This window comes from Panonychus citri, unplaced genomic scaffold (assembly GCF_014898815.1).
Source record: "Panonychus citri isolate SS breed McGregor unplaced genomic scaffold, ASM1489881v1 Contig00095, whole genome shotgun sequence".
Lineage (NCBI taxonomy): Eukaryota > Metazoa > Arthropoda > Arachnida > Trombidiformes > Tetranychidae > Panonychus > Panonychus citri.
The window spans coordinates 1,070,703-1,085,419 of NW_026515500.1; the positions used below are offsets into that span (position 1 = coordinate 1,070,703).

A 14,717-nucleotide genomic window follows, 5' to 3' on the forward strand; every position below is an offset into this window, starting at 1 on the left:
AAATGTTCAATGAAAAGAAAAGTTCATTTGGATGAATTGATTTTCATTTCAATCGATTTGGAGTGAAAATTATGCTTTCATTTGGTGAAATTTTCCACCTTCTCTCATGATAAACCACCGAGAATAAAAGCTTCAGAATCGCAGAGAGAGAGAGAGAGAGAGAGAGAGAGAGAGAGAGAGAGAGAGAGAGATTTTATGTTCTTATAATAGTTTTCTTCTGTTTCAAAGAGAGAAATGAAATTTATCAGAACTTTTCTCTCTCTTTGATGTAAATCTATAAAATCTATCATGGGAATGATGATAATGATCATGAAGTGGGGTGGAAATTGGATAAAGAGGAAAAGTAATATATTCTTGCATGTTGGTGGATTTAAAGTTCTGTCTACATATTAGATTACGTCTGAGAACTGGTCAAATATCAACAAACTTCAATCAATCTAATAACTTTCAATTCTCAGGGAAATTCATTTATTAGCATGATCATCATCATGAAAATGGTTCTTATTTTGTTTAAAAGTAAATATTATTGATCAATTTTAATCAGAATTGAAAATATCACTCTGGGACTTTGAATGTTATTGAAATTTTTGGCATATATATTTTATATTATTAAATAACTAATACTTTTTACAGGGTGGATCAGGGTAGATGGTGTCAGTTGAGTGGACAGGGAGGTGAAAGTTTTTGATAACATTTAAGTGGAGGGAAATGTTTTGAGGTGGAAAATATTAGATAATAATGATAATCATATATAAAAGTATCAACTGAAATCCATAAGCATGAATATCAGTTCATTTCTCTTTGATTAAATGTTTCATTTATCATCATGAGTGGAGAGACTGAGTTATTTTATCATGAACCCGCCGATGAATCATTCATTTTCATTGAAATTCCCATTGCATTGGATTTGGAATCATGATCGTTGAATGATTTCAGATGAGAAAGAGAAGAAACGAAAAAAGTTCTGAGAAAATGTTCAATTCAATCCAGAACTTCTCTTGTTTCTTTTGCTTCTTTCGAATGATTTTCAACTATTATTTGGTGATAATATGAAATTCATCATGTTAGGAATGAAATTTTCTATTGAAAATATTCATAGTTCGAAGGTCGGGGAATATTAACATCAGAAAAACTCATCAACTTTATCTCAACTTTTATCATGAACAAGAAAACGATTAAACTTTCACTGAACCTTAGGAGTTAACGACAACAATTTGGTCTAATTGTTATCGGTAATTATGTTGATCGTTAGTCAGGTAAACTTTAATTGCTCACAGTTAATTGTTAAAGATGAGAAAATAAATATTCCAGAGATAAAAGTAACATGACCATGAAAGTGGAAATCTTCATGATCGATTAACATTCTGGAACAAATTTCCAAAAACTAATTCAACTTTTACATCTTTCTCCTCAGCTCAACGCTATACAATTCATCAATTTGAGTAATTAGTTAATTCATTGATTAATTGCTATCATAATCTAAATGATAATTGATAAGGTTTCACTCCGATAACTTAGTTAACTTTTTTTCTCATCTCCATGTAAATACAACATGAAATTCAGTAATTTACCATGTAAACAGATTACTCTGAGTATTTCATTTAATGAATCAGAACTTTTTTTCCTCCGATTCAAGTAATCTTTTTCCACTTTCATGGTTATTATTATTACATGAGAATCAATTTTAATTGTAGCCGATTAATAAATTTAATAGTAGATCGATTCTTAAAATCAACCCAATTAATATAATCACCAAATCCTTAATCATTATTGGTTATTGGACAAGTTAAGATTAAGTTAATTAGGATTCTGTTCAATGATGATAATTTCATTTCATCAATTAATTCACGAATTCAATTAAGATTAAAGTTAACTAATTAATTCAATTGCTAATTTCATGAGATTGGAAATGAAAATGATCAGAATTTTGTTTTATTTTTTCCCTCTTCTAATATCATTGAATGATTAGTAAATTATTCTGATTACTTTAGAATTATTAACATTACATATAATCAAAAATGATCAACAATTAAGTCAATCATATTTGATTTACATTGATTGAAGGTTAATCATTAAATTTAATCCAATTAAAGTTGGCAATTTATATTATTACATGTAGATAAATAATTCATTGTTCAATTCAATTGATAATCATCTTAATCATCATCATGATATTATTATTAATAATTTAGTAATGATTACATGAGATTCAATCATGATTACCTTAACTAGCCTTAACATGATAATCAATTAATCATCGATTTGTTAGGTAGATTAAATTAAACTGAATTAGTTTAATAGGAAAGAAAAACAGAAATAAACAACCTACAAGAAATAAAATTTAAACCAATTTTCATTTTGTTTTTTCCTCTACAATTCACACCATTAATAAAATTATTAATGAAATTGTGATTGAAAAAGATGAAAAAGATGAAAAAAATTAATTAATCAATTGGAAACACAAACAAATTTTGTAGGTAAGCAAACACAATTGATGATTGATTAGTTGTACATAATATATATCGACAATATTCTTCGTATCAGCTTGGCGAAAGACTAAGCGAATAGTTACAGAAGCAAATAGCATTTGAGTACAAAAAAATTGATTTAAAAAATATTGTTTTATTAGGAGACATACAATTACAGAAGATATTCAAAGTAGCAAAAAGGTTTAAGAAAAATTCAAATTAGTTACCTCCTAACATATTTTGAAAAAATTGAAACCTAACAATCTACTGGTGAAGGATACAAATAATTGAGATTTTTTTGATTATTAAATAATCTTTTTCTTGTTAATTTATTTTTAGACTCTATTCTAGTTTCTCTATTATTTGTCTGTTTTCTACTGAGCTGAGAAAATGTCCGACGATTTTGGATCAGCCGGTGGTTGGGGAGATTCTGGCAATTCTGCAAAAAAATCTGATGTAACATCTTCTGGTGCTGGTAGTTCATGGGGAAATGAAGCTAGTGGTGATTCTTCAGAAAAAACTAGTTCAGGTGGTGGTTGGGCATCTGGTGGTGATTCATGGGGAAATGAAGCTAGTGGTGATTCCTGGGGAAATTCTGGTGGTTCATCGAAGAAATCTGGTGGTGCTTCTGGTGGTGCTTCTGGTGGTGGTAACTTTTGGGGAGCCAGTGATGCCGAAAGCTCAGACAAGCCAAGAGGTAAAGGTTGTTTCAAGTGTGGTGAAGAGGGTCACATGTCACGCGAATGCCCTTCTGGTGGTGGTGGTAGTCGTGATGGTGGCTCGAGAGCTAAAGGTTGTTTCAAATGTGGAGATAAGGGTCATATGTCCAGGGAATGTCCTTCTGCTGGTAATAGCAACGGTGGTAATGAAGATGGCTCAACACCTTTACTTGATGCTGACGGCAAACCTCGAGCTCCAATTTATGTTCCCCCTGATTTGAGTAAAGACGAAACACTCTATGAATCAGTTACTGCTGGTGAAAACTTTGACCGTTATGATAGTATACCTTGTTCCGTAACCGGAGATGATAAGCCCACAAACCCCGAAAAATATGAGACTTTTGAAGAAGCATTTACAAGTACAACTATTCGTGCTGGACTCAAAGCTACAAAGATTACTAAGCCAATGCCTATCCAAAAATATGGTATGAGAATCGTAATGGGTGTCGTGTAGCTAGTGGTGGTTCATCCGAAAAAACTAGTTCGGGTGGTGGTTGTGCATCTCTTGGTAATCAAGGTTCGTCAAAGAATTCTGGTTGTTATGCCAGTGGTTCTTGGGGTGCTTGACTTGGTGTTGACCACTATGATAGTATACATTGTTCCGTAACCGGAGATGATAAGCCCACAAACCTGAAAAATGTACAACTATTTGTGCTGGACTCGCAGCTAAGTGAAAGGGTCCCTGTGTGGCTAAAAGATGAAGCCGGTGGAGGCTCAGTAGATTACGATGATAGCTTCGGAGGAGTAGATTTGAGAAAAGTAAGTAATTTCTCAGATCTTGATTTCAGAATTTCTTCAATCATTTCTTATCAATTCTTTTTTCTCATTTCTTAGCTGAATGTCTCAGATAATTTCGCATCCTCTTCCACTACTACAAACGATGAGAGTTGGGATTAATTATCGCTAATTTAACCAACGAGAAATGTAAGTATACGCTGCTATTTCATCACTTCTCTTTACAAATCAATTAATTTTGTTTATCGCCTTTTAAAACCCTTGTCTCATTTTTGTTTTTCTAATCTTTAGGCTATCGATTATCAAGTATCTCGTTTATCTCAATTTTCAAGGACAATCTCTGCAAACATTTTATAATAATTTTGATAATCATCACTCTTTTCCTTAAAAAGAACATTCTGACCAGAGGACAATAAGTTCTCTTTATCTATTTTTCATTTTTTTTTGTAAAACCACTTCATGATCATTGTTATTCTACGAATAACATGAGCACATGCTCATCTTTTCTAAATCATTATTTTGACTACTTATAATTAATTAAATCAATGCGAGATTTTGTATAACGGATAATAAATTTATCAAAAAAAACCATAAACATTTTCAATATTCTCCTTTGGATTTTTCTTTACCAAAAAAACGCTTTTAATCCCTTAATCAAACAAAACCCATTGAATCACTTGAACAACTTTAATTACCAAAAAAATAGCGAAAAAAATTTAAGCTGATCAAGGGTCAAGAAAATGGTTATAGTCATCGGATTTATTTATTTTTTGAGCTTAGTAGAAAATCAGTAACTTACAAATTATAGATAAACTAAAATAACAAATGCACTAACAAAAAAAGATTATTTAGTATTTATTTAGTACTTTTTTCAAAATATGTTATAAGAATTTTAATGACCAAACAAGATGCAGTAGCTTGTGAATCGGATAAAACATAGGCTTTTATTTTACCAATTTTACAAGATTATTTTCGGATCCTAATACTACCAGTAAATATGGATATACATGCCAAGAGCCAAAAGCTATAGTTGTTTCACCAACCAGAGAATTGGCCATTCAAATTTATAGAGAAGCTTATAAATACTATGCTGACAGCATAGTTAAAGTTCAAATAATTTATGGTGGAATCTCAACTTCCCATCAAAGAGCTAAACTATCTGAAGGCTATCACGTTCTTGTTGGTACTCCAGGCCGAATTATCGATTTCCTAGAAAAAGGTTTTTTCTCGTTCTCCATTTTAAAGTATTTTGTTTTAGATGAAGTTGATCGAATGATCGATCAAGGTTTCATTCCTGATATTAGAAAAATGGCTTCTAACGCTACAATGCCTCCTGTTTTTAAGAGACAAACTCTTATGCTCAGTGCTACATTCCCTGACGAAATTCAATGAGCTAAACTATCCAAAGTATTTTACGTTCTTCTTGGTACACCAGGTTGAAGAATCGATTTATTATACATAATTATTTAGAAACAAGTATATTAACAACTAATTACAAGATTCAATTTGATTTGATTTCTTTCTCATTTTTTCAAATCTAACAAACTACTGAAAAAATACTGACAATATTTGGTAACTAATTTTAGTTTTTCTTAAACCTTTTGTTATTCTGAATAACTCCTGTAATTTTCTCCCAATCAAAACAATATCTTTTTCGTTCAATTTCTTTAATAAATGGTGTAAATAATTTTTTGCTTTTATATTTTCGTGCAGAAAATGATAATATCATGCTGAAGACGCAGAACAAGGATGATGATGGATAATGTTTTTGAAAATGGAAATTAAATGGTAATGGTAATTATAAATTTCTAGTTAAATTTATGGAGTAAAAAATTTGCTCCTTTTGAAAAAAATCTTGATGTTTATGGTTATATCAAATTAATCAGTTTCTTGCCCTCCTTGCAATTTAATGGTATCTTTTGTTGTATTAACATCATGAAGATATGATCATCATGATAACAGTTATTAAAAGTTGCGATATGCATATGTGTTTAAAGAGTGAAAGTGTGTGTTCAGCTTCTTGGAACTTTTTTTAGTTGAAATTTCTTTTTTTCTGAATTTTATCATGTATTTCACAACTTATAATGTGAATACTTCAATATCAATTCTGAATTCATGAATAGATGTAGAGAGAGAATGAGAGTGCCTTCATCTTCATTTCTCTTTCTTTTATTCTTCACCTTCTCATCTTACTCAGCTATTCCATGGTATTCAGAGTTATATCACCTTTTTACATATCATTTACTTTGCTATCTTTTTTTTCAGTTTCTCTTCATGATAATATTTTCTTTCATTTCAGAACTTTTTCTTCTTCCTTCCATCATCATCATAATTTTTTCTTTCTTTTTTACTTTCATTTTCATCTTTCTTTTTCTTCTTCATCCTCATCATCATGTACTTTCCTCAGAAGACACACGATGATAATAGAAGAAAATTTTATTTCGTTTTTTTACATTTTCTTTTTTCACTCTTCCAATACCTTTTCTCATATTCTGTCCTATGTCTATCTCTGTCTCTAACTCTCTCACTCATTACCCTCCAGGGAAATTCATGATACTATGTTGTAATATCATCATCATCGTTGGTGTATTCTTATTGATAATATTCCCTATTCGTATAAAAGGTTAACAGAAGATAAAGAAAATTTTAAGTTCATTGAAAAATCGACGAGAAAAAAGTTCAGTCCAATTTTACTGTTGATTCAAATTTGTACCAAATAAAGATATTGAAATGTTAATATCATGAGAATATCATATCAAGAGAGAGACAGTTATAACAAAATATCGAATCAGTTTTCGAAAAAAAGAAAATGATTCGAATAATTTTGTTGATAAGAGACACATTTCCAAGCCATAAACATTGAATTTAGGTGAGGGGAAATTGAGCATTTTGATAGCAAATAAAACACCACAGATATAAATCGTTATCATGTCGATAACTTTTTCTTTTCACAAGTAACATTGTTCAGATGTTCAGTAGCAATCATCTTCTTCTCACTCTCTCACTTACTCTCTCTCTCTCTCTTTACTATTTACCTTACACACATTGGATCTTGTTTTGATAGTTAGGATCATAAAAAAACGTGTTTGTTATTTACGTCAGAATTGAGTGAGTGAGAGAGAGAGAGATAGAATCAAGGTAAACCCAATTAACTAATTGACTTACCCACAAATCCAACTGTGACGGCGTCGAGTGCTCCCAGGTACAGATAATAGGATTGGCGCTAATCTTAAGCCTCGATTAGATTGTTCAACCTGAGGTTGACCTTCATCTTCATCCACTGTGATTGACGGTGTATTTAACCTTGGATGATGATGGCCTTTGGTGTCAACAATTGATTCCTGAATTGCCATGATGATGAAGATAAAAAAATTGATGATGTTTATGATGATGCGATGATATTTATTATTATATTGTTAGATGATTATTATTACTAATGGTGATGAGAAAACTATTAACTCTTGACAATATAAGAGTAGGTTATTGTTACAACTATTTAATTATTGTTACTTTTATTGCTGATGGTGTTGGTGGAGGTGGAGAGAGAGAGTGAGAGAGAGAGAGAGAGGTGATTGTGTTGATGAGAGAGTAGTGGTTGTAGTGGTTGTTGTTGTTGTAAGTTAATTGTTGTTGAATCAGATGAAATGAAAAGCACTAATTGTTAACACAATTGCTGAAGGATAAACAAAACACACAATTTACACATTTAGTTAAATTAAATTAACCACCACTCAAGTAACACTCACACTCGTAGCAAATTGAAAACTATTTTTCTTGTCAAATGTTTCCAGTTAACTACAACTTACATTGGATCATTAGTTAATTGTAATCAATGTGCTGCGATCTCGTGGTAACCATTAGTATGATCTCATTCATTTCTCTTTCTCTCTCTTTTATTATCTAATCATTTTATTAGTTAATTATCTGTGTTAACTTAATAATTACTCGTTCTTCTCAAGGTCTTCTCAAGGTCTTCAGGGAATTAATTATCTGTCTGTGGTCAGTTAATTATCAGTTGATTCGTGATAATGATTAAGTCATTGGCCGATCATTTGACTTGATTCTTATTTGATAATGTTTTCATTTCAATCTCTCTCTTTCTCTTCCTTTTTACTTTCATTGATTAATTGCTTTTCTCTTCTTTACAAAATAAAGTTCGTTTAATTGCTTTATTCGTTATTATTAATCTCATATTCGACATCATCAAAAGAGGAGCGAAAGCGCTCTTCATGCGTATCAGTTGTTGGTGATACTGAATGGGGACATTTACAAATTGATGCGACATCACTTTACCTTTTACTGTTAGCTCAAATGACTGCATCCGGATTACAGATTGTCTTTAATTTGGATGAAGTTGCTTTCATTCAGAATCTAGTTTTCTACATTGAATCAGCTTATTGTATACCTGATTATGGTAGTTGGGAGAGAGGAGATAAAACTAATCATGGTCTTCCCGAGTTAAATGCAAGCTCCATTGGTATGGCTAAAGCTGCTTTAGAAGCCATGAATGAATTAGATCTTTTCGGTGGTCGAGGTGGACCTTCATCGGTTATTCATGTTCTCGCTGATGAAGCTCAAAAATGTCAAGCTGTTCTTCAATCAATGTTACCTCGAGAATCAAATTCTAAAGAGGTTGATGCTGCTCTTTTATCTATTATTGGTTTTCCCGCTTTTGCCATTGAAGATCCTGATTTAATTCAACTTACACGTAAGGTAATATTGGATAAACTTCGAGGACGCTATGGTTGTAAAAGATTTCTTCGTGATGGTTACAAAACAGCTAAAGAAGATCCATCTCGACTTTATTATGAACCTTGTGAGCTTAAAGTTTTCGAGCACATTGAATGTGAATGGCCGTTATTTTTTTGCTATCTTATACTTGATGCTTGTTTCAGAGGTGATAGAGAAAGGGTAAGTTTCTAAATCGACAATGATTATCATTAGAATTTGATTGAAATAATCTCTTCTTCTTATTCTATTTTTGTAGAGTTTAGAGTTTTCTGATGCTCTGGATAAAGTTCTAGTCAAAACTGATGATGGACTCAAATTGGTTCCCGAAATGTACACTGTTCCTGCCAATCTAGTTGACGCTGAGTACAAGAATCCTAAAAGTCAAGATCGAATACCAATTGGACAATGTCCGTTCATGTGGGCACAATCTCTGTACATTTTGGGTAGATTACTTCAAGAAGGTTTTATCGCACCAGGAGAAATGGATCCATTGAATCGTAGATTAGGAGCTGATAAAAAACCTGATGTTGTTGTACAAGGTAAACATGGAAAATTGAATCTCAATACTAGGAATCATTTTATTCCTAGTATTTGATTATCGAAAAACAAGAAATTCGAGATGAAATTTTAAACGGTCGATTCTCAGATCGGGCTTGCATTTTCTGCGAAGTAATTGGCGAATGCCTGGTAGACCAACGGTCACTGTTCTTCTTCACCGATCAATTTTAGGTACAATTAACTGATTGTTCCAATTCTTTCCGCACCATTTCCAATGCAACTAATCAGTGTTTCTAAAAACCCCACATACTTTACGTTTGTTGTTTATCAATTTCTCTAATTACAATTATCGCCATTAATTCATTGTTTTCTTTTCTTAATTGTTGGTTTTATTTACAGAAAACGGCAGAATCCCTCCTTCGGTTTTGTCAACTATTAAAAAGCTTAAAAGTGGTTATATCAATGGTACAAGGTTAGTTAATCAGGCTAATTGAGATGATCAATCGTCTTATTTAGTAATAATTTAATTTTCTTTTCCATTCTAATTGCAGAGTTGTTTTTGGTCGATTAGATGAATTTCTCAGCACTTCATGTATAACTAGTCTTAGCTTCTTGGGTAATACAGAGGAAGGTGATCCAGATAATTTAAGTTCGAGTGTAAAAGAATATCTGGAAAAAGAACTTCGAAAACCTTTTGTTCGAGCAACTCAACATGGAAAATTGTATCTCAATACTAGGAATCATTTGATTCTTGATTATTGATTATCGAGATTATTAAGATAATAGAGAAATAAATAAGAAAAAGAAAACTAAAATTCTGATAATTTGTAAATTTTTAATATTCTGGTACATATAAAATCAGTCCTGTATTGTTACATTACTTAAAACATCTTTACGGCAACTTGATTACACGGAAGTCTCATTTTATGATATACATTATGTATATTACTGTAATTCTAATATTTTACTTAGATTTTTTTCTCCTCTATTCTTAGAGTACTTTCTTAAAGAAAATTAAATGGCCACTTTACTAAATATTTCTAATTGGCCCAACAAGCAACGAAAGGAAGAGAAACGAAAAATTCAAACTTTTCTTCACATTCGTAATAAAATTCTCAAATGTCAGATTACATTGAAGTTAAAAAATAGAGGAACAATGATTGAATAAGAATGTCTTTTTATTTAGCAGACCTGTTATTTTAAAGATTATTTATTTTCCATTTTAATATATTGTTAAAAATTTGCTTTTGCTTAAGATGTCTGGTTAGGTGCAAACTAATAAAATACGTTTTAATTGATAAACATTAGTTAACAGTGACGCGATGATAATTATTGCAATAACATTGTAATTCCTTATGAAGGATATCGAAAAAGAAAACGGTTAATAGTAATTGCTCATAACAGCGAAAAAGAGAAAAAGCTACTTATTGCTGTTAGCACAGTTTTAGATGAAAAAATATGATTAATAATTTTCACAGCCATGATAAAATTTGCTAATAATTTTATTATATGATAACCATTTAATTTATCTCAAGATGTCTGGTGAGGTGTAAACTAATAAAAGTCATTTTCATAGACATACAACAATTAATAATGACATAATAATAATTATTTTAAAACAATTGTAACTCCTTATGAAGGGCATCGGAAAAAGATAACGTTTCTCATGATCATGATGGAATTTTGATTTGACTCATCAAAACTTGATTCATATACATGATATATTAAGTATATGAATGTACATGTAATGTACATCATTAATCGTCTCAAAAAATTGAAACATTTTACTAGATAAGAAATCTGCTGTTAAATTGCCCCTGAGTCTAAATAAGTAAAATACCAATTAGGAAAAAGCTGATCAGTGTTCAACTTTTATTTATTAAAATTTATGAAAAGTGATCAAATATATAAGTGAAGAAATAAACAACTATTATCGAAAGTTTTGTGCGTTCTTATTTCATTTTCGTTGATGATCTTGAAATTTGCCTTTAACGATACTTTTTTATCCTTCTATAAATATTGATAGTTGCTGGTATCTATGGATTATCTGGTTATCGCAAATCAACTCAAATCATTTACAGTTAACGACAAAAAGTGAAAGATATCGGTCAAGTTATTGCTCATTGTCTTGTTGGTACATTTTTGGTGTCGATTATCAAAATCATCGAATCAATTTTCACCAATGATGAATTAATTAATCTTCAAATTTATCTCCACTTTTTACTCTTAAATAATGACTGTATAACATGAAGGGTTCAACACTGAACAAGTTGAAACGGAAGCTTCTGTGTAGCTTAATGTTACACCCTTAAATTCCCATTTACTTGCAACTTGAAATCTAGTAAAATCTAGTAAAATCTGATTAGTAACTTTTTTCTTTCTTTTTTATAGCCAATTATTTCTTTACAAATTCTTATCGTAAAATCTAATTGTTCACAATTAGGTTTGTTTCAGAGGTGATAGAGAAAGGGTAAGTTTCTAAATCGACAATGATTATCATTAGAATTTGATTGAAATAATCTCTTCGTTTTATTCTACCTTTGCAGAGTTTAGAGTTTTATGATGCTCTGGATAAAGTTCTAGTCAAAACCGATGATGGACTCAAATTGGTTCCCGAAATGTACACTGTTCCTGCCAATCTAGTTGACGCTGAGTACAAGAATCCTAAAAGTCAAGATCGAATACCAATTGGACAATGTCCGTTCATGTGGGCACAATCTCTGTACATTTTGGGTAGATTACTTCAAGAAGGTTTTATCGCACCAGGAGAAATGGATCCATTGAATCGTAGATTAGGAGCTGACAAAAAACCTGATGTTGTTGTACAAGGTAAACATAGAAAATGGAATCACAATACTAGAAATCATTTGATTCTCGATAGTTGATTATCGAAAAACAAGAAATTAGAGATGAAATTTTAAACGGTCGAGCTAATCGATTGAATGTTTTTTCTTTTTTCTTTTTGCTCTCAGTTGTTATTCTTGCTGAAGATGCTATCATGAAGGAAAAACTTTCTGCTCATGATATCAATATACAGACAGTTGCTGAAGTCTCTCCAATCGAGGTTCAACCAGCTCGTGTTCTAAGTCATCTCTATGCGTACCTTGGTCGTAATAAGAAACTCAAACTTTCTGGTCGACAATCGCGCGATGTTGGCATTTTAAGTACTAGTAAACTTTACAGTCTTCATGATAGGATTTTCGCTTTCATCCCTCAGGTAACTGAATTGGATTTTTCTATTTTCTCTAACATGAATTAATCATTTAATCGAATATAAAAAAGAGTAAAATAAGATAATAGAAAAGTAAAGAAGAAGAAAAAGAAAATTAAAATTAAAATTCTGATAATTTTTATATTTTGAATATTCTGATACATGTAAAACCAGTTCGTGGATGAGCAACGTTATTATTAGGCTGAGTAATAATTAATGTCCGTTTTTTGATTATCGAATCTTTGATTTTAATTATCTCAATGAATCTAAAAGATTTTAATTTGATTTTTTTGACTAGATGATTAAGTAGACTATCAACAATGATAATAAGCAATTAGCGCGACAATTAAAATTTTTTTAATTGTTCAATTAATTAACTTAATTGTTGACGATTTTCGAAAAAGTCGGACCTATTTTTATAAATTGGCCTAAAAATCGATCTGATTGACCTGAGGTCAGTCAAAATATATGGAATAATAAGAAATTTAAATTTTAATATCTACCGAATGGCAATGTCAATTTTCATTTTTGAATTTCGCGACGGGAATTATTAGGCCATTAAATTTCGCTAAAATTCACGTTTTTGGCCGTTTTTTTGGGCACTAATTTTATCAGATTTTTTAGGTCTAACAATTAAGGTCTAAAATAAATCTTTTTAAGAACAGTTTTTCATACTGTTCAATAATTTGAGGTTATTATTGAGAAATTTAGCCATTTGAATGGAATTTCAGGTCACTTCCGATTTTCCGTCGCGTTTCATAATTGGCCTAATAATTCCCGTCGCGAAACTCAAAAATGAAAATTGACATTGCCATTCGGTAGATATTAAAATTTAAATTTCTTACTATTCCATATATTTTGACTGACCTCAGGTCAATCAGATCGATTTTTAGGCCAATTTATAAAAATAGGTCCGACTTTTGTCGAAAATCGTCAACAATTAAGTTAATTAATTGAACAATTAAAAAAATTTTAATTGTCGCGCTAATTGCTTATTATCATTGTTGATAGTCTACTTAATCATCTAGTCAAAAAAATCAAATTAAAATCTTTTAGATTCATTGAGATAATTAAAATCAAAGATTCGATAATCAAAAAACGGACATTAATTATTACTCAGCCTAATATATTGCTTCAGATATCAATCTACTTTTGGACATTTTCAAGAACGAAATTGCATTCTTGAAATCGAACTGGAAAATGTTGGGACGACCTGTTATCGTTATTAGTTTAAGGTCAAAAGTTTTAGGTAGAAATTTCATTGCAATTTGTATTCCTCAATCTCACATATCACATATCGATTTCATTTCTCATCTTAAGCACTATTTATCTATTATTTACCATTTATATTATATTTAGGTTTTATCGCACCAGAAGAAATGGATCCATTGAATCGTAGATTAGGAGCTGATAAAAAACCTGATGTTGTTGTACAAGATAAACATGGGACATTTAATCACAATACTTTAAATATCTTTACGGCAATGGAAATTTCGTAATGATAACTTGTTTACACCGCTGTCTCATTTTATGATATACATTATGCATAACTGTAATTTACATATTTTACTTCGATTTTTTATCTCCTCGATTCTTAGAGCAATCTCTTAAAGAAGATTAAATGGTCACTTTACTTAACATTTCTAATTGGTTCAACAATCGTCGAAAGGAAGTGAAACGAAAATTCAATCTTCTCTCTATTCAAATAAAATTCTCAAAATGCTAGACTTCAATAAAATTTTAAAAAAGAGAAAAACTGAACAATAGAATAGATAAAGATCTCTTTTTATGAAGCTGACCTGTTATCTAAAAGATTATTTTATTTTCCGTTTAATACATTGTTAACCATTTAATTTAGTTTAAGATTTCTGGTGATTAGGTGCAAACTAATAAACAACATTTAATAGAAAAACATTAACAGTGACTTTAATTTTAATTTTAATAGCAATAATAGTAAGAGAAAAAGTTTTTTATTGCTATTAGCACAATTTTAGATGAAAAAATATGATTAATAATTTCCATAGTCATGATAAAATTTACTCATAATTTTATTATTATTATTATTTGATAACCATTTAATTTAGCTTAAGATGTCTGATGCTGAAGTGAGAACTAATAAATCACATATTAATATTAATAGACATACATCAATTAACAATGACATAATGATAATTATTTTAAAACAATTTTCATTGCCTATGAAGAGCATGGAAAAAAGAGAATGATTCCCATGATCGTGATGAAATTTTTGTTTGACAAATAAAGATATGACCATATAGGTGTTTTTGTCCATCTTCATTATCTTATCACCAACTTTATATTCATTTTCAAGTATTATTAAGCTACTTTACCAGC

General features: G+C 30.5%; 3 protein-coding genes across 3 annotated transcripts; all 3 read left to right on the forward strand.

Annotated features, from left to right (window-relative positions):
• Nucleotides 1-2,757: 2,757 nt before the first annotated feature.
• LOC128388123 (probable ATP-dependent RNA helicase vasa-like) lies at nt 2,758-5,329 on the forward strand. The gene is given in 4 exon segments (XM_053347481.1): nt 2,758-3,630; nt 3,891-3,899; nt 4,831-4,887; nt 4,890-5,329. Coding segments are annotated over 4 exon segments (1,263 nt in total). The 5' UTR covers nt 2,758-2,858; the 3' UTR covers nt 5,315-5,329.
• A 2,813-nt stretch (nt 5,330-8,142) lies between these two features.
• LOC128387937 (probable phosphorylase b kinase regulatory subunit alpha) lies at nt 8,143-13,900 on the forward strand. The gene is made up of 4 exons (XM_053347249.1): nt 8,143-8,833; nt 8,910-9,192; nt 12,124-12,368; nt 13,722-13,900. Exons 1-4 carry the CDS (start codon nt 8,234-8,236, stop codon nt 13,752-13,754), a joined length of 1,161 nt encoding a protein of 386 aa, XP_053203224.1. The 5' UTR covers nt 8,143-8,233; the 3' UTR covers nt 13,755-13,900.
• Nucleotides 9,225-9,950, forward strand: LOC128387942 (probable phosphorylase b kinase regulatory subunit alpha). Its single transcript, XM_053347255.1, has 3 exons — nt 9,225-9,382; nt 9,551-9,623; nt 9,703-9,950. Exons 1-3 carry the CDS (start codon nt 9,334-9,336, stop codon nt 9,911-9,913), a joined length of 333 nt encoding a protein of 110 aa, XP_053203230.1. The 5' UTR covers nt 9,225-9,333; the 3' UTR covers nt 9,914-9,950.
• Nucleotides 13,901-14,717: the final 817 nt, after the last annotated feature.

Coding starts and splice junctions, on each gene's coding strand:
- LOC128387937 (XM_053347249.1), top strand. CDS start 8,234: ATGACTGCATCCGGATTACAGATTGTCTTTAATTTGGATGAAGTTGCT. Junction 8,834..8,909: donor TCAGAGGTGATAGAGAAAGG/GTAAGTTTCTAA, acceptor CTATTTTTGTAG/AGTTTAGAGTTTTCTGATGC. Junction 9,193..12,123: donor ACCTGATGTTGTTGTACAAG/GTAAACATGGAA, acceptor TTTTGCTCTCAG/TTGTTATTCTTGCTGAAGAT.
- LOC128387942 (XM_053347255.1), top strand. CDS start 9,334: ATGCCTGGTAGACCAACGGTCACTGTTCTTCTTCACCGATCAATTTTA. Junction 9,383..9,550: donor TCTTCACCGATCAATTTTAG/GTACAATTAACT, acceptor TTTTATTTACAG/AAAACGGCAGAATCCCTCCT. Junction 9,624..9,702: donor GGTTATATCAATGGTACAAG/GTTAGTTAATCA, acceptor TTCTAATTGCAG/AGTTGTTTTTGGTCGATTAG.